This window comes from Rhipicephalus microplus, chromosome 6, assembly GCF_043290135.1.
Source record: "Rhipicephalus microplus isolate Deutch F79 chromosome 6, USDA_Rmic, whole genome shotgun sequence".
Taxonomy (NCBI): domain Eukaryota; kingdom Metazoa; phylum Arthropoda; class Arachnida; order Ixodida; family Ixodidae; genus Rhipicephalus; species Rhipicephalus microplus.
The window spans coordinates 182,513,623-182,540,412 of NC_134705.1; the positions used below are offsets into that span (position 1 = coordinate 182,513,623).

General features: G+C 50.2%; 1 protein-coding gene across 1 annotated transcript; it reads right to left on the bottom strand.

The window, feature by feature from the left end:
• Positions 1-1,423: 1,423 nt before the first annotated feature.
• On the bottom strand, positions 1,424-6,585 carry LOC119186917 (iris-like). The gene is made up of 3 exons (XM_075867940.1): positions 6,488-6,585; positions 2,935-3,230; positions 1,424-1,659 (listed from the first exon to the last, which is right to left on the bottom strand). The coding sequence occupies exons 1-3, from the start codon at positions 6,583-6,585 to the stop codon at positions 1,424-1,426; spliced, it is 630 nt and encodes a 209-aa protein (XP_075724055.1).
• Positions 6,586-26,790: the final 20,205 nt, after the last annotated feature.

Genomic DNA, 26,790 nt, shown 5'->3' on the forward strand with positions numbered 1-26,790 from the left:
CGCAGCGCCGCCTACTCCCCTTTCAAGTATCAATCCCTTTCCTGCAGAAGAGAGTAGCGACAACTTTGCAAACTTGCCTCCACCTCTCTTCATTCTCTCCCAACGCAGCGTTGCCTCTCTCTGCACACTTCTTATGCTATGCGAAGAAGCCGTCACGCATCGTCGGCTCTCGAGATCGGTAAATGCGTAGAAGACAAAGACTGACACGGCAAACGAGCACATTGGCCTCCGTACTCGTATTTTGCGCACTTGTGTCACGTCACACCAGCAAGCCCATACAATAGTCAAATGGGCGTCTGAGGAAATTTGCAAGCACCCTACCCCTCCCTTCAACGTTGCCCTCGCCGGAAGTTTTGGATATATTACATTATATGCAGTAGCAATAAGATACACATATAGTTAAGCATAACGAGTGGCTGCATATTCGTGTGAAATGTCCTTCTGCATTGACTAACCTGTCGGTCTCGTCATGGCCGGCAATGGGGCACCCCCTCTCTTACCTCCCCCCCCCTTTCCTGTGGATTCTGCCTGCGGCTCTGTTTTCTTTCTCATTTTTCTCGAGTAACTATGCTCTTGTATTCTTTTATTATTTTCCGACAAAAGCGTCGACGTGTAATCGTTACATGAAGTGTACATAAAAACGTCGATACCGCATATCCCACGTTTTCTTGCCAAAAAGCTACGTCACAGGTGCAAGAATACAGACTCAGTATTTGTCATTGTAACAAGCGCCAGCGTGCAATCGCATTCAGGCTCCGATGACAATATCCACTTGCAAGGCAGGCTAATGGGCTGCCTCGAATATATGCTTCGTCAGCTCGACAATGGGTTTCCCATTCACAAAACTACAAGCCTCTATAAGTTTGTTGCCGCGTTGAGTCATTTCGCTGCCAAGAATTGAATGGGTTGTGTGCGATATATCATTAGAGTTAATAGAGTCTCACGAATTTTGAGCATCCCCGAAATATACAAGGAAGCAGTTATCTGACGCGCACAATTTTCGAACGTGTTAGTTCGCTGTGAATGGCATTGCCTTTCGGGGGGAAAGTCCGCTCAAAGGGCAATACACTAAAAAAATACACTATTTGTTTTGACTTCGTCACTGAGGCAACTCAATTCTTCCAACACAACAACGAAACATATCATACAGCGCTGCAGAATTTTCCACAGCGTTTGCTGAAACAAGTGAAACAGATGACGCATAAATCAAAAATTATTTCCCCAAAATTACAAACGTAACTGAATTAAAGTTCCGCGGAAAACAAACGGATCACGCTGCCACAAAGATGGCGGCGCCCGGCTCATGAGTAACGCGTGGCGAGTAGAAAGCCGCCGGCAGGTGGACGACCCGACTTCCCGCGCACCGCCTCCGTGACGACGCGTCAGGAAGCGTCCAGGATCTCGGAGGACATGACAAGCCACCCTAGACGCTTGGTTTGGTGACCGATCCCAGGAAGACGACGCTGCTGGGGTCCTTGCCGAGCACCAGAAACAGGAAGGGTCGGTCCACCGTGAACTCCAGGTTGCGACCGTCCGCACAGTCAGCGATGGGCAAAAGACCGGTCAACCGCGCCTCACTTCTCGCCGCCGCCGAACGCAGACCCAGCCGGAACACGGCGAAGTGCTTGGCGGCCGACACCTTCAGCCGTCCTGCAGCGCCTGTTTCGCATAGAAATGTTAAAGATTGGAAAGATGGCGAGCTGAAGAATGCATTCATTGTAGGCATTTTTATTATATGCTGATATTCCTCATCTGTACATTACCATCAACATAATGCTTTCGTAATGCATCCTCATCGCTGTCGTGTATGATCATCGTCATCCTGAGTGGATCGTAGCTGTTGGTCATCGGGATCTCGGCCCAAATAAAGGTAGTCTCAGCCAGAACCTCAAAATAAGTATATTTCTGACTCTTCTGAGGTCTCTTCAACCCCCATTTCATGATGGTCTGCAACGGCGTATACGAGATATGGGCGTAGGAAAGGGGAGACAAAATAGGCGCTTGCCCACTCCCCCCTACCCCTTTACAATGCAAAATAGTTTTGCACCCCTAAGACAACGCCTTCCTACGCCCATGGTTGAGGTGCTGTGTCGAACAATAATAATAAAAGGTGGGACTTTTCCATCCAAAAACCACCATGAAATTATGAAAAAAACGCTGTAGTATGGGGCTCCGGAAATTTTTACGATCTGGCATATGTGCACTGACATGGCACAGCACGCGGGCCTGTACCATCGCGCCTCCATCAAAATGCGACCACCGTGGCCGCGATCGAACCCGCTATACCTTCAGGTCAGCAGCCGAGCACCCTAGCCACTGATTCACCGAGGCGGGCGCGGTGTAATATATTATGAGCGAGATACGATTGCTGACCGAAATGGACTACTACATTAAGCACTAAACAAAGATTGTGAAAATAACTCAAGGATGCACATTTTTGCAATTTTCAGTTCTTCACACGTTTCCGAATACGAAGCGACCGCGCCAGAATGAAAAGAACAACGATGCATTCGTTCAATCTCAATTCGCAGAATAAATTGAGATTGTAGTGCGCTTACCATAAAATAGGGAGATGCGCAGCCACCCGCTCGCAGTACGACGATACAAAGAAAGCCGTGCGGATTCCCCCGGACCAGGAGACGTTTTTGTTAACTTAGAAGATTTCTTTCTATTGTCTAGATTTTCACGCAAGTAGTACAGTACGAAAGTCCGTATCTTGAGTTACTGTGTATGCCCCCTTGCTCCCTGAGGGCGCTTATACTAGCCATTTATTAAGCTTTCTGCAACGATTGCCACGTGGCCATAAAATGAAAAGATGATCATGAATATTACATTTGGTTTCGTCATTATCCGTTTACCCTTCTTGTTTCCGGCTTGAAATGTTAAAAACTTGTCATCGAGAGACGGAGAGCCGTAACTCGAAAAGGGACGTACCTGCTCCGGTCATGTCGGAGAAGTCCGCCGCGTCTCCGAACGCGTCCTGAACGCCCATCGCAGGCAGAAGTCGAGCGAAGTCCGTGGCACAGCAAAGCCTCAGCCTCGGCAGCGTCACATCGACGAGACCCCGCTGCTCAAGGCGGTCCAGGCAGTCCATGATCTTGTCCTTGGAGAGACTCCGCTCGAGCGACGCGAGTCCGCCGAACGGAGAGTCCGGCAGGAACACGACCAGGGACTCCAGGAGCGGCGCGTTGTACGGGACCTCGAGCAGGGTCGCCGCAATGTCGTCGCACCTGGGACGCCGATGAATCGAAATGAATTAGAAGACGAATGACGAGAACGTGGACGTGAGAACGTTGGTGGCGTAAGGTTTTTAACGCAGTGTCCCCTCCTCACGCAAGTGGAAGAGTCCAAAAAGAACGAGTTTCTCATTGAATGCAAAAACGAAAATGAAGAAATGACGAGCTGCGCACAACTGACTGCCTTTGGTTCCTACCTTTCCTGGAGCTAAATTGGGGAGTAAACCATTCTACGAATGCAACATCAGGGGTCCTCTGCGAAAAGTATTGTCACAATTTGCGTAGTCATATCCCTTAACATCGGAAGATGCTGGGACAAATTCGAATAAGTAAATATAGGAGTTTCATTTCGGCGCCCGGCTCCAGATGTGATTATGGGTCCGGAACGCCCCTAATCGGCCTACAAAGCACTACAAAGAGTAAGATATCGTGGAGTGAGGCCTTAGAATGCGGTGTTGCAGTACCGTGGGCAGGTTTTTTGATGGTTTGCCTATGACAGGAATGCCATATATCGCACAGGTACGGCACTGACGTAGCCATGAGGGAGGGGTCGGGGATTAGGCTCCTCCCCCACCCACTAAAGTATGCGTGGGATGCAGAGTCGGTGAAAGACTGATCCCAACATAAACCGTAACGATGTTTATTAACGTGGTAGCAACCGCAGGCCAAGCGTGCCGATGCTGCACTCGAACGCTTAGAGAAACAGTCATTCAAACCAAGCTCGGTAGCTTGGGTTATATAGCCGTCTGTGGTGCCGTCAGCCTCCGGTGAAAGAATGGTGGCGCTGTCCGTTATCGGACGCGCGTGTTGCAGCAAGTGGCCGTGTCACGCCGGGCTTATCAGTGGCGAGACAAAGGATGCGCAGGACTGTGCGCAGTGGTCGCCATATCACCCCCCTTTCCCTCACGGAGTGCAAAGCCCTCAGGGTCTGTAAAGATTTGGGAGGCGTACGAGAAGTCCTGATCGTGTCGTGAAAGGAGCGGCTTGCGATGTCGGTGGCTGTGCGAAGTATGCCTGAGAAAGGAGTGGCGCTGCCCGGTTCGTTCACCGTGATGTACGCGGGCTTCAGTCGGTCAATCGAGACGCAGACGTCATTCCTGTTTAGGCGCAGAGAGATAGTCTTGTCACGATGTACTACTAGGTAGGGTCCGCTATAGAGTGGCTGAAAGGGCCGGCGGACGGTGTCATCGTGGGGGAAAGCGTGCGTGCACGATGCCAGCTCCTTCAACACAAAATGTGTAGACTTGCTGTGGTGGGCGGCAGGCGATGGGCGTAAGGCGGTGATTGTGCGTCAGAGCCGAGCGACGAAGTCAGTGGGATCTGACGTCGAAGTGCTGGATGGCAGAGCTGCGAGAAATTCAGCCGGGAGACGTAGTGGTTCTCCGCAGACAAGCTCTGTTGGCGTAGCGAGGATGTCCGGCTTGAAGGTGGCGCGAAGACTGAGAATGATAGCCGGGATGGCCTCGAGCCAGGTTGATTCCGGATAGCACATAATGTCTGCCTTGAACTTTCGGTGAAAACGCTCGATCATTCCGTTGGCGCAGGGGTGGCAACTGGTGGTCCTCAAGCGTTCAAAACCGATAGTCAGTCCGATAAGCCTGAAGAGGTGCGACTCAAACTGTCGTCCTTGGTCGCTGGTTACACGGCGGGGGGCGCCGAAACGAGCAATCCAGCCAGTGAAGAAAGCCGAGGTGACGAATTCCGTGGTGATTCCCTCGAGGGGTCATGCCTCGGGCCATCGAGTTTAGCGGTTGATGCCGTTGAGGCAGTAGCGGTAGTGTCCAGCCGGGGGAAAGGGTCCTATGATCTCAAGGTGAACGTGCTCGAAACGACCAGAGGCAATCTTCCGAGTGGGGACGTGACGTGCTGGCGACTTTAGTGCTTTGGCAGTGAATGCAGGAGCGCACCCACGTGCGACAATCCCGCTGCATGGAGGGCCAGATATAGCGGTCAGCCACTATGCATGTAGATGCACGTATGCCGGGATGGCTGAGGTTGTGGAGCTGGTTTAAAAAACCTTGGCGATGGCACAGGGGCACAGCGGATTGTTTTTGCCGACCCTGGAAGGGGGACTTATTTTAGCTGAAGTGAGGACATGCCTTTGAGAAGTTCCTGCAGCTCGACGTCCTCGGCGAAGATGTCTGCTGTTATTTGCACCGAGCTGATGGTGGCCACACGTTAAGTGGTCGGCGACCGCGTTGTCTTTCCCGCTGATATGTTGATGTCGGTGGTGAACTGTGCAATGAACGAGAGTTGGTTCTGCTGAACAGGCGGGAGTTTGTCGCGGTGTTGAGAAAAGTCGTAGGTTAGAGTCTTGTGGACGGTATAGATGGTGCAGTGTTGCGCTTCCAGAACGTGGCGAAAGTGCTGAACTGCTTCGTATATCGCCAGAAGTTCTTTGTAGTAAGCTGGCGAACTTGAAGGTGCAGTGATCGTGGTTTCGTCGTTAGAACTGGCCACTGAAGGGGTGTCCTTCCGAGCTGAGAAGAATACCAATGGGTGCCAGGTGTCGTCCACGCGTTGCACGAGAGTGGCTCTGACGGCAAAACCAGAGGCGTCCGTGAAGAGTCCCAAGGGAACGTCAGGCACGGGATGAGAGAGGAGCGCAGCCTTGCACTCCTCGAAAGTTTGCACCTAAGTCGGTGTCCACGTGACGGGTTGGTTTCCTCGTAGACCAGCCAAGACATCATGAAGGGGTGCTTGGTAGTCGGCGGCGTGTGGTAAAAAACGCCCATAGAAGTTCAGCAGGCCGAGGAAACGGCAAAGTTCTTTAGCGGAGGAGGGTTGAGAATACTTCTGCAAGTCAGAGATACGTTCAGGCAAGGGTCGAGTTCCCTCTGATGAAACTTCGTGGCCGAGAAAATGAGTGGTGGAAGCACCGAGCGTGCTCTTCTGAACGTTGACGAGCAGGCCGTGGTCGTTGAGGCGCTGGAGTAACAGACGAAGGTGCCCGTGGTGTTCTTCGGCGTCACGTGAAAATACCCATATATCGTCAAGATAGACGAAACAGAAGTCAAGGCCACGAACGACTTCGTCGATGAAGCGCTAAAAAGTTTGCCCTGCGTTCCTTATCCCAACGCTCATGAAGGAAAATACGAACAAGCCAAACGGTGATAATTGCAGTTCTCGCGACGTCGTCCCGATTGACGGGTACAGTGATTTGCGTGTAAGCCTTCACCAAGTCCAGCACGGAGAAGACGTGACAGCCGTGAAGGCGGTGGACGAAGTCCTGTATGTGGTGGACGGGGTACCTGTCCGGGATGGTGCGGCCGCGTTGAGGGCACGGTAGTCCCCACATGGTCGCCAGCCAGCGGTCTTCTTCGGGACAAGGTGAAGTGGCGAGGCCCATGGGCCATCGGAGCGACGGGCGATGCCTTCTCGGAGCATGACCTCGAACTGTACCTTGGCTATGCGCATGCGCATGCGCTCTGGGACGCGCGGGGGGGGGCACAGCTTTCCGGATATAGTGCACGGTGGTGCGCTGAACTGTGCGTGGCAGTCCGCTGGGGTGCGTCAAACAGAGAAACTCGACGAGGATGGCATGGTAGATTTGTCGGGTTTAACGTCCCAAAACCACCACATGATTATGAGAGACGCCGTAGTGGAGGGCTCCGGAAATTTCGACCAGCTGGGGTTCTTTAACGTGCACCCAAATCTGAGTACACGGGCCTACGACATTTCCGCCTCCATCGGAAATGCCGCCGCCGCAGCCGGGATTTGAACCCGCGACCTGCGGGTCAGCAGCCGAGTACCTTAGCCACTAGACCACCGCGGCGGGGCAAGGGTGGCATGGTACGGCGAGTGATTGGTGACACTGAGGACCTTGATGCTTGGCTGTTGGGCGGTCGTCCGCGAGCCCGGTGTGAGGTGTCCTGTTGTCGCGTCGATGAGCCGGTCGTTGCGGCAGTTCGGACGGAGGTTGTAAGAGCCAGAAAGTCTTAGCCGATGATTGGCTCGGTGACGTCAACGATGACAAAGTTCCAGTGAAGGTCGGGGCGTATGTTCTTGAGCTGAACGTGCAGGCGCAGTGAACCGTACGTCTTGAATGTAGACCGGTTAGCGGTGCTGAGCTCGAAAGATGTTGGTGGGCGAGGACCTTGAAGGTGGGACCGCAGGTAGCAGCAGATGGCGGAACCGCTACCGACAAGGAACCGGTGTTTTTTGACTTCGTCGGTGACGAAGATACGATGGCCTCCTGGTTGGCAGCTTTCGGTCGTCTCCACCAGCTGCCGTTAGTACTTCTCGTTGGCGGAGCAGGGTGGTCAACATTACCGGGCCCTGTCACCGCAGTGCCGATGGTAGTAGCAGCGGCCGTGCTCCAGGCTGCTGTGACGAGACAGTGTCAAAGTCACTGCTTTGCGATTGGTATCGCTGACGCGTTGAAATTCGCTCACCTACGCGTTGCTCAATGTAGCCCAGTCGTTGATCGATGTTGTCAATGCTGCGCGCAAGCTCTGTGGTATTGAGTGGTGCGGCGACAGCCAGGATGGTGGGCAGTGAATGCGGCACAGAGACCTCGATAATGCACTCTGCGATCTCGGCAAGGTTGTTGAGAGGAAACCTGGGCTGAGCCTGTAAAATTACTTGGACATGCGGTGGAAGTTGTTGAAACCAAATCACTTTCAGCAAGGAATCTGGGACTTCCATTCTGCCCGTGAGAGCCCGCATGTGGCGGAGCAGCTGTGAAGGTTTGCGTTCGGCGAGCTTGGCGGACTGAAGTTGTCGCAACTTCTGTTGATCCGAAGGTGACAGGCGGCGTACGAGTTCAGTCTTAAGGTGTTTGTACCGGTTGGTCAATGGTGGGTTGACGAGGATATCGTGGACCTCATTGGTGAATCGAGCGTCCAAGTGGGTGACGGGCGACAGTGTAGTTATAACGGGTGCGGTCTTGCGCGATGCGCACCAGAGAAAACTGAGCCTCGACTTGGATGAACCATACGTCGGGCGCCCTCGCCGAAAACGGCGGGAGCTCGACGATGACGTGACGTACGTCTGTGTCTGCGGTGGCCGCAGGATTGGCGGCACCCGCTGGAGCAGGGCTTTGTGGGGCGTGGTCCAAACGCGGCTGTTGGGGGGCCCGATGTTGCTCTTGCAGTTGTTGCACTTGTTGGCGAAGAGCAACGAGGGCTTTCGCTCGGCCATGGTGGTGTGGTTAGTTCCAATCCCGGGTCACCAGATGCGGGATGCAGAGTCGGTGAAGGACGGATCGCAACATAAAACGTAACGATGTTTATTAGCAAGCATATAGCAACAGCAGGGCAACCGTGCCGATGCTGCGCTCGAACGGTTGGAGAAAAAAATCATTGAAACCAAGCTTGGTAGCCGCCCGTGGTGACGTCAGCATCCGGTGAAAGAGCGGTGGTGCTGTCCATTATCGGACGCGCGCGTTGCAGCATGTGGCCGTGTCACGCCGCTCTTATCAGTGGCGAGACAGTGACTGCACCGGACTGTGCGCTGTGGTCACCATATAATGAAATTGACCCCTCCCCGACTTTCTTGCTACGTCCTACCGAGATAGATAATATACCTGGCAGTTCGGTACGGCGCCCCCAGACGGCGCAACGTGCGCACGGCGCTGGCACTGCCGCAAGCGTCGCGAAACCATCCGCGGGAGGGCTGGAACTGGGCGGGCAGTTTCGAGTCGAACAGCGCCACGCTGGCGAACACGAGCCGCGAGTCGGGACCCACGCAATCGCCGGAGAACATGGGGCTCTCGAAGCTGAAGTCGGACAGCGCCTGGAAAAGGCCGTCGATGTAGAGGCGGCACTCTTCGGCGTACGTCGCGAAGTCCCTGAAACAGCAATTGGCAGCCAAATAAAAGGGAGAGAAAGAAACACTTATTGTGTTCAGAAAAAAATATTGTCACGAACGTCAATAACACTCAACGGAACATTTTCTTCTTAGACATACATTAACGACGATGACAAAAGAGACGTCATTTACATGAACATGTATATGAGATGACGTTGAAAGAACATGTACATACGATGGTTCATACAAACACAACCACAAAAAATATTCACTCATTACACGACATTGCAGCTGGACTCGCACGCCCCACTAGTTTAAGACGGCTAGTTCTGGCTCTGTAGTTTTCTGTATGTTTCGTGACTTTGGCAAATTTTGTTATAAAATGAATTGCATTGGAGATCACATTACCAACCAATCCGCATACGTTCTTTTTGTCGGAAATGGCAACCTTTTATCATATAATTATACCATAACATTTACATTAGCGAAACGAATATGTGGAGTTTAACTTCCCAAAACCACCATATGATTATGAAAGACGCCGTATATAGTGGAGGGCTACGGAAATTTCGACCACCTGCGGTTCTTTAACGTGCACCCAAATCTGGGCACATGGGCCTACAGTATTTTCACCTTCTCCTAAAATGCAGCCGGGATTTGATCCCCATTAGCGAAACAAAAGCCCTTCATTCAGTGTGATCGTGTATCACACTGGCGTATTATGTACGAGGATAAAGTACGGAGCAGGCGCGTAACCAGAAATATTTTTCAAGGGGGGGGGGCATCTTGATTTCGTAAGCCCCCTTCCCCCCTTAGAATGGCCATTTCTCGCTCTCCATGCCTTGGCGAAAAAAATTTCGGGGGCGGGGGGGTGGGGGGGGGGGGACAACACCACCTAGAACTAGGAGAAGGCCCGCGCATGTCCCCTCTCCACACCAAGTACGTCACCACAGTGAGATCTGCAAGCCCGACGACGCGAGCAGAGAGAGCGCAGGGCGCGCACGGGAACTGGCGCGGCTCGGCTTGGCTTTCGGCTGTGACTAGTACGAAATCCATCTGCCAGCATGCGCGTTGTGGGTAGAAAACTGTTTATTGAATGTGGCAGCCGCAAGGTGTTTTTTTTATGCAGAAAATAAGGAAAATTTTTATGTGTTTTTATTTACATCATGGTCTATTCATGCGGCGCAGTACTGGTTATAAAAATTGCGATATACTGCAGGCTTCAATACATAAGAGCACCAATGCTAGCGGTATCAGCCTAAGCATCTGGCAACGCTGACACTATTTCCAGTGCTGCAGCTTGTTGGCGTGCATTTTCTTTGTACTCAGTTGCTCAGGCGTGCTGCATGAACTTTTGCTGGTGTGCTGGCAAAAATGCCTGGGTGCTGCTGTGCACCGAACTGTCGATCGAACTACGCTAATGGACCGCGAGCACGCGTGTACAGGTTTCTGTTGGACCCCGCCCAAAATGCAGCGTGGACGAAGGCTGTGCGGCGGGAAAACTTCACACCTACGAAGTACACTGTGATAAGCACATGTTCCCGTTTGTTTTCCGGCAGTCGTGCTTCTCGTGGGAACAGAGTCTAGTTAATTGCGTGACGCATGCAACCGTTACGACGCGCTACGCACCTTAAGGATTGACAACTGAGCAAATGGTGTGTTTCAGTGTAATATTGTTCCATGTTCGTGCCGTAAAGTGTATAGTGCCATGTTTACGCCTCGGGTTGCTCATGTGCGGTTCCGCCTAATCAGAAATTGATTTAGCGCAATGTATTCGCGAGTAAAACTGCCTGCGTCGAACATACGATGTAGACGGCGTAGTTACTTTACATGTGGGGCGTCCGCCACTACTTGAGCGCCAAACAAACGATGGCTCGTGGTTTACCGTCTCAAAGCAAGGTTCGCTAAGTGAGACGTCATTCTTGTTGACTGCGTGGTCGTGGTTGCCGTGCAGAAGCAGATAAATAAAGCGAAAGAATTTGTCTTAATCTTTACAAACGGCGCACTGGGATCATACAATTCTGTAAAACTGTTATGTATAATTCTGTCGCTTTCATCTTATACTTCGTTGTTTGTGCTTATGTTCCAGGTCTGTGAGCACCACTTTCTTGAAAGTGACTTCGTAGACTCCACCAGATACACTGACAGCATGACTGGGAAAGTAATTGTAGTACCCCTCAAGCTGAGGCGCTTGAAGCCTTCTGCAATCCCAAGCGTTTTCCCTAATTGCCCTGCTTACTTGTCCCGCCAAGAAACTTCTGCACGCGAGAGCCCAGAAGAAAAGCGCGCTCGTGTGGACGCAGAAGCGTTGCAGGAAGCAATACGGTTATCAGAGCAGTCTCACGAAGCGGAAGAAAAGAAGAATGTCATCGCCACTTTCGAAGACCTATTGACAGCAGTAGGTGACCTCTCTCTTACTGACTTCTGTACCAAGGTGGTCACCCAGAAACAAGTACTTTTCCTCAACTTCAGCGACCAAGGTGCCCCAGTTGTGCATCGTGCAGTGACAGTGGCATCCGACCTTTCTTTGGCAGTGTATGTTGGTGAAATGAGGTTACAAAACCTAGGTTCCTCTGTGCTTCCTATGACAATTTCTGACTTGAGAGTGCTTCACAAAGTTCTGTGCGATGTGGAAGACGTCACGAAGGATTCCACAAATAATGAACTCCAACTAGAGATTCTGCTGAAGCGTGTCGTGGCACTCCTGGAGCAACTGTCATCTTCAGCTCTCCCGCATGAGTGGCAAGTGCAAGTCGTCAAATTTGTGACACAGCAACTTCAAGTTCTCCTCACTAAGGCATCGACTTACCCAGCTGACTTTCTGGTGTTCTGCAGCTTTGTGTACACAATATCGCCGCACGCATACAGATTCATCAGGAGTACAGCAAAATTAAAGCTCCCACATCCACAGACAATAAGACGCATTTGTGCCTCTTACCGTGCTAGCCCATCCAGAGAGCAACAAGAGGATTCATTCCTTTGTTATGCAAGGAGACTGGCATCAACACTAAAAGACCATGAGCGCTTTGTGACGCTTATGGTGGACGAGATCCACCTGCAGGCATCCTTTCAGTACAAGGGTGGTTATGTCACTGGTGCAGCGACAAACAATGAAAATGCGGCAAAGACAGCATACGTCTTTATGATACAAAGCTTGTTATCATCAAACAAGGATGTTGTGCATATACTTCCAGTAGCACAAATAGAAGCGAAACAGCTACATGAATTTCTTGATCTGCTGATCAGGCACCTAGAAGACATTGGAATACGAGTAGTTGCAGTGGTGTCTGACAACAACTCGATCAACCGAAAGGCTATGTCATTTTTTTGCTGATCCTCCCAAAGTGAGCATTGTATACAGGCACCCGTCAGACTCATCAAGACCCTTGTTTTTTATTCTGGATGCAGTGCATATATTAAAGTGTATCTGAAATAACTGGCTGAATCAGCGTAATTGTGGAAGGGGCATCTTCTTTCCCAATTTCAGTGCCCTCTCGGAAAACCCATCTGTCCTGACAGCCTCGTTTAACACACTATGCAAGTTGCATGAAGGAGAAAAAAATGAGCTTTTGCGACTAGCTCCAACTTTGTCCTTCAAGTCGCTGAATCCATCCAATCTAGAGCGACAAAATGTAAAGCTCGCACTGAGGATCTTCAACAGTTCAACTGCTGCAGCACTAAGAAGCACCAAAGTCGCACTTGAGCATAAAGCTGGCACATTGGAACTTATTAACATTGTTTTGACATGGTGGAATGTGGTGAATGTCAAGACCCCATTCAAAGGTCAGCGTCTCCGAGACCCATTTCAAGAACCGATAAGTGCACTGCAATGCCACCAAATTGAGTTTCTAAACAAGATTGTGGATTGGTTGGACCACTGGCAGAGCTTGAAGCATGATGCTGGCCAGTTAACTCGCGAAACGCACATGGCACTGCGACATACCTCACATGCCCTTGTTGAGGTGTCAACGTATTGCATTGAAGAACTTCGGTTCAAATACGTTTTGCTAGGGAAATTTCAAACCGACAGTTTGGAAGACAGGTTTGGCAGGTACAGGCAGCTGTCTTGTGCCCAATACCACGTTTCGATACGTCAGATTTATGAATCCGAGCACAAGCTGAGACTTCAGAAGCTACTTGATCTTCCCAACTTGGATACCATTGCAACTTGCATTCCTACCACTGATTTGAAATTCCTTGTTAAGCAGTTTGATGTTGCAGTGATGGACGATGATGTGAAGGAGGAGAAAATGCTACCAGCTATTACATATGTAGCAGGATATTGTGCATATGCTGCAGTTAGGAAACTTGCCTGCTCTTCCTGCCAGGAAAACTTGACTGTTGAGAATCGGACCATTGAACTGGATGATGATGTGCTAATAGCTAATGCAACGCGTGGTCGACTGAAATTTCCACAAGCGGTAGTTGTGAATGCCGTGCTCACAATGGAAATTGTGCTTGACAAGCTGAGAAGTCCGAAGTACGCATCACAATTTTTTGCTTGCGCAAAACAAAAAGAAGTTCTTGTAAGCCTCGCGACTTCCCTTGTTGAGTGCAATGAAGACTTGGATTTCTGCGATGGTGGCCACTCACCTGAACTTGTCTTAAACTATGTTCTCAGTGCTGCTGCCAATACGCTGCTGAATAATTTGTGCAAAGTTCAAAATAACAAGCTGAATGAAAGCAAGGCTGCAAAGCGGAACAAAGTTGAAAATAAAGGAACTGAAAGCAAGGCTGCGAAGCGGAAGCTCAGTACTCTTCAAGCATAATCTTCTTTCTTATGAATTGTTCTGCCTGTTTGGATTATGATGTATCACGAATAAATATGTCTCACAGCGAAAATTTAAGCCTATTTTAAACTGCACGAAATGGCTGTGCATGCTGTTGAAAATTTCACGAGTGCCTGATGAATTATTTCAAGCCAGCGTTTAGTTAAAACATACTGAAAATATTCCTTAATGCAAATATTCTGTGCACTCCAAAACCGCGAAAATAATAATAATAATGTAGGGAAAATGCCATTTCAGAAAGAAAAAGCGTAGCATTGGGTGAAGCCGACTTTTAGGCCGATCTCACTGCGGTGACGTCACGCAGCCCTGCACAGGCCTTCTCTAGTTCTAGGTGGTGTTGGGTGGGCACGTGTTTGGTGGGCCACCGCCCCCGAGTACGAGTACATGCTCTCTTCCCAGCCTTTTGGCGTAACATTTCAGAAATTACGGGGGCTTCTACTCTGGAACTAGGCGAAGCTTTTATAACTCTGATTTCGGCGTCGTAGGGGGAAAAACCGGGCGCCGTCGAGCGTTCAATAAATGCTGCCTCAGAATGCGCGCCGGTGACGCGTTATCTGGAGGCGCGCTATTTTCCAATTATTCAAGGTTCTCTCTCATTCTTGGGCTCGTCAGGACACCAGCCGTTTCTGATATGGCAGCCTGGTCTTTCGTTGAGGTGACTTGACATTTACTGTTGCCACATTTTATTGCTTTCTGGATACGAACGCGTGGCTGTCGTCTTTGCACATACCAACTGGAGTGTGGCATGTCTCAGAGAGTTGTTAATGCTTCAGTTCCAGACATGGAGAAAATATAGAAAAGATAGAAAGGGGCGATTCGCAGTGAGACATACATACATACATACATACATACATACATACATACATACATACATACATACATACATACATACATACATACATACATACATACATACATACATACATACATACATACATACATACATACATACATACATACATACATACATACATACATACATACATACATAGATAGATAGATAAAAAAGTTGTATATCAGGCACTCGAACACCAAGTATCGCTTCTCATTTTCCCGGTAGGGCATTATTACGACCTCCCTGATTGCCGTGGACTCAGCATACGGGTACGTACATGACGTGAATCTGGGGCGAGAACATAGCCAGCGGCTTGTGGTAGCGGGTGGTGAGGTGTACGCTGGCGTCGTGGCACAGCGTGAGGTAGCTGGTCATCGCGCCCGCCGCTCCCAACTTCCTCCTGGGCCGATGGAAGTCGCAGCAGAACAGCATGCAGGCGTGCAGTCCGAAGACGTCCGTGAGCGAACTCTGGCGGCGGCCGACTCCGCATGCGGCAGTGTCCCTGTGACAGGGAATGAAATATTAAGCGTTCATGGTGACGGTACCACTTAAGTATGAACCTTCACATGAACGAGAGATCAACAACTACTTCGTCAAAAAAAATCGATTTAGCCACATGGACGACGCAATGAATGCGATGCAACAAGTTGGAATGTAATAAAATGTAATCATCTCTTTTGGATGCGATCTGCCGTAGCTCTACAAGAGAATATGGCCACTTCAAGGAGCAAAGGGGTTTTCGCGCTGTCCGTCACCACAGCAGTGAAACTGCAGCAGCTACGAGGGTATACTAGCAGTCTACTGATGGCTCACACGAGTGATAGCATACTTTTAAGCAAAGTTCACCATTGCTTCATATTCTTCGCCTGACGAAAGCCGTCAACAGCAAGCCTTGCTCGCGGGACGACGTTATCGATTTGTGAACATGACGGCGACGGCAAAAACCCACTAAGAGCGCCCGTATAATTAATATTGCAATAATAAAAGCGAACGAAATGTCCTTCGACGGGTTCTGGACGTAGATGGAGCACGTAGTCCAGGACTCCACAAACCACGGTAGCTGTGCGAGCTTTCTACGACCATATTGGTAGTTGATACAGAAATACGACGCTTTATAGCGAGGGTTCCCACTGGGGCACTTCAGCAAGCCATCTTCAGAACACGTTGTCCTCCAACATCGCACCTTACGGGTGTGACATGGTGTCATGCTGATGTCAAGATCTCCCAAGTAATCTTGGCGGCATGTAATGACGCCTTCTGATAAAAATATGACACCTTCGGCTATTCTGGCCTCTCAAAGCGAGTTTAAAATGCTTGTAAGATTCAAAAAAATTTAATTAAATAACAGTGTAGATCTACGATCAGCTCCTTCGCATGACTATCGGACAAGAGGAATTCGATTAAAATCTACCATGCACAAAACCTCATAGTCTGGATATCTCCTTTCTTGCGTGATCTTGACGCAGAGTCGCGCGTTGGGCCGACACTGCTGTTTATCCGAAGCGTTCGATTGCCAAGGCCCTCACGTATTTTGAAATGCCAAATGAAAGGCGTTCTGCGATCGCTTTTCCGAATACTACTTCGCTGTGCCGTAGGGGCCCGCTGTGTGGGTGAAGCGCCAGGTATGGACTGTCTATAAATGCGTTAAATCTTTACAATGTTATTTCAAGGCGCTGGATATTCTGTTGCAGCAAAAATTAGCTCATGCTTGTCAGCTTCGAATCAAGCCTGTTGGTCATAACTATACCAACGGTTGTCTTTCGTAAAGCCCCTCCATGCGTTTTCCGCCGGCAGTAGACTCGATGGAGGGCTTTTAGTCTTGCCTATTCGCGCTACGCGTTCTGCCCATGCACATGTCTGCTCGTTTCCATAAAGATATACTTAACAGCCATATGCTTCCTGTCACACTCTGCTCTCTTCTTATCCTATCAACTATCATTTTCTTTTCTATCGCTCACTGCGTCGACCTCAATCTAAGCACATACTCAGTGACAGCTTCCCCTGGCGAGTCGTCGCCGGCTAAACCGAGGAGGCGTCCGAGCTGCCGCCTCGTCTCGCCAGCTGCGCCGTGGTGCATCATGATGAGCGTGCAGGCAGCGTGGTGTGGTGACAGCAGGACGGTGCCCTGATGGCCCGGTTCCTCTCGCACGGCATTGCAAAGGTCCAGGGGCAGCTGCAGCAAGGGCCCGCGAAGCTCAGCTTCCAGCGAGAAGGGCAGAGGGTGCGACACCCTGCGCAGGATAAGAGCCGTATATTTGGTTGAACGGTTCGGTGGTTCGTGGTTCTTCAAAGAACTTGAGAGCTCGAGAAGGGGGGTAACAGACGACGTAGAAAAGGGTGCTCGTGTTGTGTGGTGGTTCTGTCAACAGTGCACTATCGACCACGGTTCTTTGAACTATATACCATGACCTATACACTATAGTAAGCAAGCAAGCACGCAGGTTTTGTGTGTATCACTCGCACCGGTGACCGATAAGAGAAGGCGTGGATGCATGCACCTATTGCTGTACTGCAAAGCACGTACCTCATGGTGAACAGTCCGCTCCAGCCCATTGGCCGGTAAATGAGAGGGACCCTCGCGGAATGCATATCGTGGTGGCTTGACCTGCGAGGAAAGCGAATGAGCAGTAAATGCAAAAAGAAAAGCTTTAGCATTACTTTTAATGTATGTAATTACATTTAGTTACCGTGATAGCCAATGATCGGGCAACTTGCCAGCAGCACTCGCAATATACAAGTTCATACGAAAATGCGGGTATGACACGAGTGAATAGCGGATATCTTTACACTAACTCTTGAAATGTCTGCTTTCGATTTTAGAGCCTAAGAACACTGTGATGTGCGTTGACGGGGCAGGAGACTTGTAGATTACTTATGTATACATGAAAGGTATGTGAGAGGTGGAAGTAGATCAAGGCTGTGTCACTATGTCTCCTACGGGATTCGGAGTAATGTTACTTTACTTGCAAGAACACGAACAAAACTGCCGTTTTCTCAACGGACCGTAATGTTCTGGCACTCGATAAACCTTAAATTTGTACTGCAGCGTCCGGCAGAGAAGTTACGACGGTACAACGTGGCTTCACTGGTGGAGCTTGTTAACAACCTTAAACGTCGAGACAAAACCCACCTTTTTTCACGCCTTCTCGCCTCCAGGTCGCATCCAGACGATGCCGCCGAGTGGCCCGACATCAGCGAGTGCGAGGTAGTGCTCGACGTCGCCGTAAAGGCGCTGCTATCCTCCGAAGTCGAAGACATGACGCTGGACGCCTCCAACCGGGTCTGCCTGCGACGCCGTCGCGACTCCAGCAGCTCCTCTTGCAGTCGCTGCTGGTGCTGTTGAGCCGCTCGATGTGGTTGAGCCGGTACCGACTGCTCATGAGCGTCCTGGTGGGCATGTTGGCATTGGTCCCGTTGTTCCTGCTGCGGCAAGTGCCTCGAAGCCGGCTGGACTTCTGGGCTGTGTACCCGATCGTTTTGTTCCTGTACGCGCCGTGTGTCCGAACCTTGGCTACCACCGCCATCAGAGGACAAGCCTGGACGTTCCATTGGGCTGATTGCACGGTCGCTTTGTTCCTGTACCCGCTGTTGGTCCGAACCCGGGCTACTGCCGCCTTCAGTGGACAAACCCGGACATTCCATTGGGCTGTGTACAAGGTTGCTATGTTCCTGTCCTCGTTGTTCGTCCGAACCCGGAATACCACCGCCTTCAGTGGACAAAGCCGGACGCTCCATCTACATTCGGCCTCGGTCAGCCGGTGTCTATTCTGTAGCCTTGGAGGAACGACCGGCAGAGGGATAGGCTCGCGTACTCGGAACTTTTTTTTCAGGAAGACAGTGATCTAACTCAGGGCGTTGCCGATGGCCGTTCGGTGGAGCGTGCAGGCGCGTGGCAGTCAAGGAGCGCGTTGCGGGCAGCTCTAGCTCGTGCGATGGCGATCCGGCTATACCCTTTGGATCGGGTCGCCAGCACTCCATGCGCGGCGAAGCCTGAACAGCGCGGTGGTAGCGATGATTATTGCGGCGTAACCTTCTGTAAGTGTAGTAGAGCGCAGTACATCCTTGTATCTGTGACACAACCACAATATGACATTGGCTTAGACACAGTCAATTTAAAGGAAATCCTTGATATGGGCTATGCTTCCATATGTATATAAAAAAGATAAAAGTAGAAACTAAACACGATCACAAAATTTTAAGTATAGCTAAAAAAGGAAATGCGAATATTGGTGATCAAGCGAAAAATGTGACGACAAAAAGTAGAGCGATTGTGGAAATCTGGAGTAAACATTGATTCTAAAGACTAAATCTTTTCGAACTTATTAGAAACTCCACCAGGGGTCCGGCAACTTTTCCTTCACTGCGCTCAAGGAAAGTAGAGTAGAATATGTTGTTATATTCGTGGCACGCGCCCACGCTGGGGGACTGGCCAAGAACAGGGTAGTAATCGAAAAAAAAATTTAACCTATGTCAAATTGTGTCGATCAAAAAGGTGAATGAAATGAAAATTCAACTACAATATAAAATATTAAGAATAAATTATTAGGATAACAGTCAGCGAAGCCTGCACTCAGCCACGCAAGGCTTCAAACGGCGAAAATGGACGATTCTGAAGATTCATCCATGCTTGTTTTCAGGTTGTCGCAAGGCCGTAGCTAGCTGGCTCACGTGGACCAGCCACGTTGGTCTAGTGGCTAAGGCACTCGGCTGCTGACCCGAAAGTCGCGGGATCGAATCCCAGCCGCGGCAGTCACATTTTCAATGGAGGCGAAAACGCTTGGTGCCCGTGCGCTTGCATTTAGGTGCCCGATAAAGAACCCCCGGTAATCGAAATTTCCGGAGTCCTCCACTACGGCGTCTCTCATAATCATACGGTGGTTTGGGAACGCTGAACCCCAACAATTGTTATAGCTTGTGCAGGAGGAGGTTCTTGTTTTAAGATTTGTTTAAGTATATAGGCTGCTTGGCTGCTTCTATACATTGATTCTCTGATTAGAGTGATTCGAACTAAACCACAGACAGTCACACACACGACGCGAGCACGTCGTCGTTGTTTGTTCGAAACCGCTGATGCCTTTCTCGTTCCCTAGTGTTCTCTCTCACGTACTCGAGGTCTTCGGCTCACCGCCGTTGCATGCCCCGCCGTGGTGGTCTAAGGTACTCGGCTGCTGACCCGCATGTCGCGGGATCGAATCCCGGCTGCATTTCCGATGGAGGCGGAAATGTTGTAGGCCCGTGTGCTCAGATTTGGGTACATGTTAAAGAACCACAGGTGGTCGAAGTTTCCGGAGCGCTCTACTACGGCGTCTGTCATAACCCCATGGTAGTTTTGGGACGTTAAACTCTACATATAAATCAACCGCCGTTGCATCGCAGCCCACTATAAGGGGCAACGGTGGCTGGGCTAACCGTTGCTATTTGTCGGTTGTGTGTAGCGAGATTTACCAAAATATTTGTGGCACATCCCCATTTATGATGATTGATTGATTGATTGATTTATATGTGGAGTTTAACGTCCCAAAATCAGCATATCATTATGAGAGACGCCGTAGTTGAGGGCTCCGCAAATTTCGATTACCCGAGGTTCTTTAACGTGCACCCAAATCAGAGCACTCGGGCGTATACAGCATTTTCGCCTCCATCGGAAATGCAGCCGCTGCAGCCGGGATTCGATCCCGCGACCTGCGGGTCAGCAGCCGAGTACCTTAGCCATTACACCACCGCGGCGGGGCCCGTTTGTGACGATGACGGTTTTCTGGTAGGTCTTACCAATTTCTCTCGAGCGTATACAAGTTTGTTGCGTACTTCTTCCTGACTAGTGACGTGCCTTGGGCCTTACCCAATTTCTGCGGTGCGTTCCCGTTTATGATTCCAGCAACGGCGACAACGTCGTCGGGTATATACGCGCACGTTTTTATTTTTTTAATCAATCAGTCTAAAAGAATATTTGGCTGAATTCTTCATCTTTAAAATAACTCATCATCATTAATTCGTACTTAAATTTGTTGTATTAGTTCTAACTTGAATTATCAGTATACTAAAAACACCGAAAAAAATTCACCTACTACTCGGCCAATGCCCCCTGCATTGGGTGTGAGCCATCAGAGAAGGAGGAGAAGAAGGAGAATACTTCAGCGTGAAGCGGTTGGGCTCCGCCGTTGACTCCGCGCCGTTCCTGCCGCAACGAAATGAGGCCACCTTCGAACAAACTGCCAGCGGTGAGTGGAGACGTCCATAGTGCCAGTTAAGCTTTTCAAGGAAAGGTAACGAAGATAAAGTAGGGGAGTTTTGGTTTGCGAGATCAGGTTGCGGGGGACACCGCATTGTAAGGCTTAAGCTTATAGTTGCGACACGCAGGTTGCGGGATCAAATACCGACTGCGGCGGCTGCATTTGCGATGGAGGCGGAAATGTTGTAGGCCCGTGTGCTCAGATTCGAGTGCACGTTAAAGAACTATAGGTGGTCGAAATTTCCGAAGCCTTCCACTATGGCGTCTCTCATAATCATATGGTGGTATTGGGACGTTTAAACCCACATATCAATCAAGCTTATATTTCCGACCCTGGTTGATTCTTCTTTTTTTTTCCTCACTTCAACACGAATCTGAGAACGCAAAATTTCACCTTAGTTCGCTCCCACTGAAATGCGACAGCCATAAGAGCACGATTCAAACCCGTGCCTTCGCGCTACTAGAATGATCTATTATCTACTAAGATCTACTAATATCTACTAAATGATCTATTATCTTTTCATTCCTGTCATACTTCCTCTTCTTTTCTATTTTTATGCGTGGCTTTGTCTACGTCACGCTAGGCGACAACAACATGCGTCAAATGGGGCCGCTCTCGGGTACTCCCGAATCATCGTGAAGGCGTTCGAAAAACACGTAGAGGAGGTCTTGTCCTTGGCGCGACCGCACGCTCAGCATGCTACAGATGACTATGCTATCCGCGGTTGTGTCAGCGTTAAGCCAACCCACACGAGACAGTGGCGTGCTCAGGGGCTGGCTTACCAGGCACGTGCCCTTCCCGAAACTTACTCTTCCCGCAATTGGACAATGTTCTTACGTTACTTTTGGTGGCGCAAGAGCCATGCTTGACCAAAGAGTGCCTGCCGCTGGACACAGAGCACAAGATGGCACTTGACTTCTTGCCTACCTTGCAGCCACTTCGTATAAGAGATGGGCCAGAGTTGCTGGCACGTGCATCTTCGGGGAGTATACTGTGGGGGCGTGCTGCCTGGGCCACTGACATGAGACGACAGCATATACGACAGACTAAGCCTTCAAAGTGTTCCACACTTTAAAAAAGTTGCTGGATCTAGGAATTGAACCTCCTGATGCACGAGTTTTCTTTGTAACGATTTCAGGATCGGTCGTGCGACGCGGCACCCGTCCCTTACTCCAAGCGTCTTGTGTGCTTGGTCGTGCTCGCCGTCGTCGCCGCCTTTGTGGCCGCCATGGTGCTCCTCTTCTACGTCTCCACTATGGTCATCCGTACCTACGCCAGAAAAGGCGACGGTGACGGTACGGAGGATCGCGTAAGCCTCTCGTGTCACACCGACGGTTGCTCCCGGTTCGAGGCGCTGCTCGCGGACACCCTCAACACCAGCGTCGACCCGTGCCACGACTTCAAGGCGTACGTCAGCTCGCGCTGGCTGCCCAACCCGTCCAAGGAGCTAGACGCCCAGTGGTGTTACGAGTGGAACGTCAAGTACGCCTGGATGCGCATGATGGTCGGCGAGATACGACTGCGTTCCAATACGTCGTCGCTGGACCACCTGATGGCCGATTCCTTCGGAGCATGTGTGCACAGGTCGGAATTTCCCGGGTCTTTCTAGTTTTATGGCGAAGCCATTAGGTGCCTCAGCTGTAGGACCGGAAAAACCCACTGAACACCAGAGGTATGCGTAAGCAAGGTTGCCTGGGTACATGAGCGTCGGCAGGGCGGTGCAAAAGGGGCACTAACCCCCCCCCCCCCGCAAAAAAAATCATGCCGTCGAACAATGCCTTGATCCCCAAAGAACTGGCATTCCTCGACTATATGAAAGCCATGACACACACGTTTGACGCGTATTTGGTTTTTTTTCTGCTCGTGCATTTGTGCATCATGTCCACTATTACGTCCAACGATAACGTTTTTCTGCTAACCTTTCTGACACTGGTTAATCGACGGAGAAAAAAAAGAAAATAGTTCAAGCAGCTTTGCACTAGATCTGTCAAGCCTGAAGGAATATGCACGGCTATGTTGTCGACCTTCTTTCTTTGCATCTGTTGTTTCTATTTATTTCAATTTTTCTATCTCTTTTTGTACTTTCTTCCCTTTACCTTATTCGTTCTTCCTTTCTATCTTTCTTTTTTTCTAATCTGTTTTGCTCTGTCTTTTTTCTATCTCCCATATGTATATCTTCCTCTGATTCTTTATCGCTCTTTCTTTCTATTAGCCTTGTAACGATCAGGGAAATGAATTCCTGTAGCTGCCTTGCATGCTTGATTGATATGTGGGGTTAAACGTCCCAAAACTACCACATGATTATGAGAGACGCCGTAGTGGAGGGCTCCGGAAAATGCGACCACCTGGGGTTTTTAACGTGCACTCAAAACTGAGCACATGAGCCTACAACATTTCCGCCTCCATTGGAAATGCAGCTGCCGCAGCCGGGATTCGATCCCGCGACCTGCGGGTCGGCAGCCGAGTACCTTAGCCTCTAGACCACGACGGCGGGGCTGTCTTGCATGCTCACTCCAATACGGGGTATGGTGACATCCCATTTGTTAAATAAAAATTATGGCTCACTTTTATCGGCGCGCACGCTCCCAAATAGAGCCTTTAGATTGCACGATGCTAACTTCTATATATTCTTGCACAGCGTTAAACAACTGTAGTGTAGTGTTTGCTTAGTGATGTATATTGTCAGTTATGTTGCCTAATTGATAGCTAACGTTGCCATAGTAATGGCTAGTTTTGATTGTTTAGTGTTACGATCTGTCTTGACGCGGTTTCAAACCAGTGATTCAGCTGCCAACTGAATGCTTTATCCAGCATCTTTTGTTTTTGCGAACAGGGCCGATGAGGATTCCAAGGAAACGCGCAACAAGTTTAAGCAATTGATGCGCGACCTGAGCATTCCTTGGCCCGAACAGCCACCCAGCGACGTCGACCCGTTCGAAGCCCACCTCAACCTGAGCATTCGCTGGAACGTGGCACTCTGGTTCGACGTCAAGATGCTTCCCGCCCGTACAGCAAGCGGTCGTAAGGTGATTTACATCTACCCGAGCGCGTACGCCAAGTTCTGGAGGGAACAGTACCTCACCATGACTAGCCAGGCCTCGATGCGCCAATACGTGGACCAGTACTTGGCCTCCTTCTACGACACGTCGACACGGAACGCAAGCGGCGAGCCGGAACAACTTTGCCAGTACGACGCGGTGTTCAACTTCACCAGGCAAGTCGTCTTTCAACTTGCCGGCGTCATCATGAAGGACAAGTCTGTCGCGGTCCTCGGGTTTGACTCCCTGGCACGAGCGTTCGGTCAGGAGACGGATCGCTTCGTTTCGTTGATGAACAAGTACTTCTTTCCCAGGAACTTCTCCTCGTTCGAGCCGGAGGACAGCGCCATTGTGAAGGCGACGGACACATTGAACGTCGTTCGTCAAGTCGTTACCGGCACGGATGCCTCGACCGTGTTGAGCCACTTGGGCTGGTGGATGCTGCAGGTGTTCGCTCCCATAGCGGACAACCATTTCTTCGTCGAGAAGTACGGAAGCGTTGAGAAGGCCGAGCTGCTGCGCCCGCTGTTCTGCGAGACCCAGGTCGAGTCTTCCTTTAAGATTCTGCTCCTCGCCAGACATATGGCCGCCCACTTTCGAGATCACCAGATCCAACGCATCTACGAACTCCTGAACAGCGTACGCCAGGCTACCGTGGCCGAGATCGGCAAGTTGGATCTGCCGGTTAATACCAAGGTGGTGCTGACGAGAACGCTTAAGCACTTGCGCGTCAACCTGTTGCCCAGGCCACAGTACCGGTCTGAGACGTTGCTCCGGCACATCTACTCGTTCGGGTACGTGAGCAAGAAGACCATGCTCGACTACTGGATCTCGGAGAGGAAAGGCAACGCAGCGCTCATCGGTGGCAGCGCGTACTTCGAGGACAAGCGGCTGCCACACAACTACTTCAAGGAACTCTTCTCCTACGACAGCATCCTGGACACCATCAGCATGTCCATGGTCGTGGTGCACGAGCCGTTTTACTACCTCGACGACGAGTTCGGCGCCATAAACTACGGTGGTTTGGGCGCGGGCTTCGCCAAGAGCCTCATAGAAGGCCTCGTAAGTGACCCAATGTTGCGTGCCGCCGTCGCCAGTGACGCGTTCAGCGGCGCTGACGAAACAAACGGGAGACCGCTCTGGGGCGCTGCGACCGGCAACGATACTAATGGCTCGCCACAGACCGAACTCGGTCTGATCGCTCCGGTCTTTCTGCCGGCGTTTCGCGCGTTCCAGGCGAAGATGCGTGGGGCCGGCCCCGTTAACGCGGGCCTATTCTCGCCAGCAAAAGTGTTCTTCGTCAACTTCTGTCACAGTCAGACGCGCATGGCGGCAGGCTTCGACTGCAACTCCGCGCTGCGAGGAACAGCCGATTTCGTTTCCGCGTTTCACTGCAAACGTGGTAGCAGCATGAACCCTTGATATTTTTTCAATCCTAATAGAAAGAGAACAAGACTATTGTCTTAACACTTCTGAATATTCATCATAATTATTAGTCCGTTTACATTGTTGCTAGGACATGTGTCTTTCTGCATAATTGTGCGTGTGTCGTGTACGGTGTCGTGAAAAGTGTGTTCCACTTGTTTAGACCCACGATGACCGAAATTTTATATCAACAAAATAACTGTACGGGTCTCATCACACGATACTTCTCGATTACTCCAAATCATAGGAATGGCTGTGAATCTTTCTGATGGCAGTAGTAGCTTATATTCACATCCAGCTTTATTTCGCTGTTTTCCTCCTCTATTTTTTACTGGGGATACATATGTAAAGGAAAATAACCAAGAACCCGCACAGAAGCAGACTGATGAAAATTCAAATGCTAGTAAGTACGTTAACAAGACTACTGAAGTTCGCGTAATGCATTGACAAAAACCACGTACGCTTCATTGGCTGACTGCTCATTTAAAGGCCGACTCCGGCGATTTTGCGAGGTCAATGTATCTCGATGAATTTCACTGACTATACGTTCATTTGCACGTTCGCACCACTCGTTCATGCCGAACTGCAGGCTTGAGAGTTTCGCAGATAATTTTCAAGTGAATTTTATAGCTTACCTCTAAACGCTCACCTCGCTTGGCCCTATATTGACACCATAGTGTGTGTGACGTTGATTTTCGCAAAATGGAAGTGACGGAACTGATGTGCCACTGCAGCGTCTGCTTGTCTGCTGGAGTGTGCGGGGTGCCTCCTTGATTGAGCGTGGCAAGTGATGATTGATGGGTATCAAGTGATGTTGCGTTGTGGGCCGCACACCGTTCGTCGCATATTCACCATAACAGCGTAGGCGTTTTAACCGATATCGCAGCAGGCGCAAACTCTGACGAGCCGGACAAGTACTGCTATCTGGCTGCGTTATGCGCAACCATGGCAGGTTCTGGCCAAGTGTGTCGTCATACGTAGAAGCACACTCAGTTGGGTTTTGGCATTGCCGTTTTTGCCTCTTAAAAATAATTTGAGTTTGTCGAGCATTTCAGTTATCGGGCGCGGCAGAAAAGTGTCTCGGGAACATGGAAGCCCGTTTACCCTGACATGGACGAAAAATCGCATGAGTTGGCCTGTAATTCCGTTGCTTTGTATACGTACTGTCAGAGATAAACATTTCCGGGATTGATAGATTTGTTAATTGGCTAATCTAGCTAGTTTATATAGCCTTGACTATGTGATGCAGGTTGTTTCCAGGTTGCTTCTAGGGCATTGCTATGCTAGGTGATGCTAGTTTCTTTTTTAGGTTTTAGCACAGACAGATTCGAGTTGAACTACACGCAGTCACGGACACGATGCGCGTCCACAAACTTTGGAGACGGAACCTCGCACTGAAACCACGCTCTCGCACTTCTGAGGGATCTATACGTCGCTGGCGTAGGGCACTCCATCGCTTTGTGGCCTTCTCAGAGCCCCCATCAT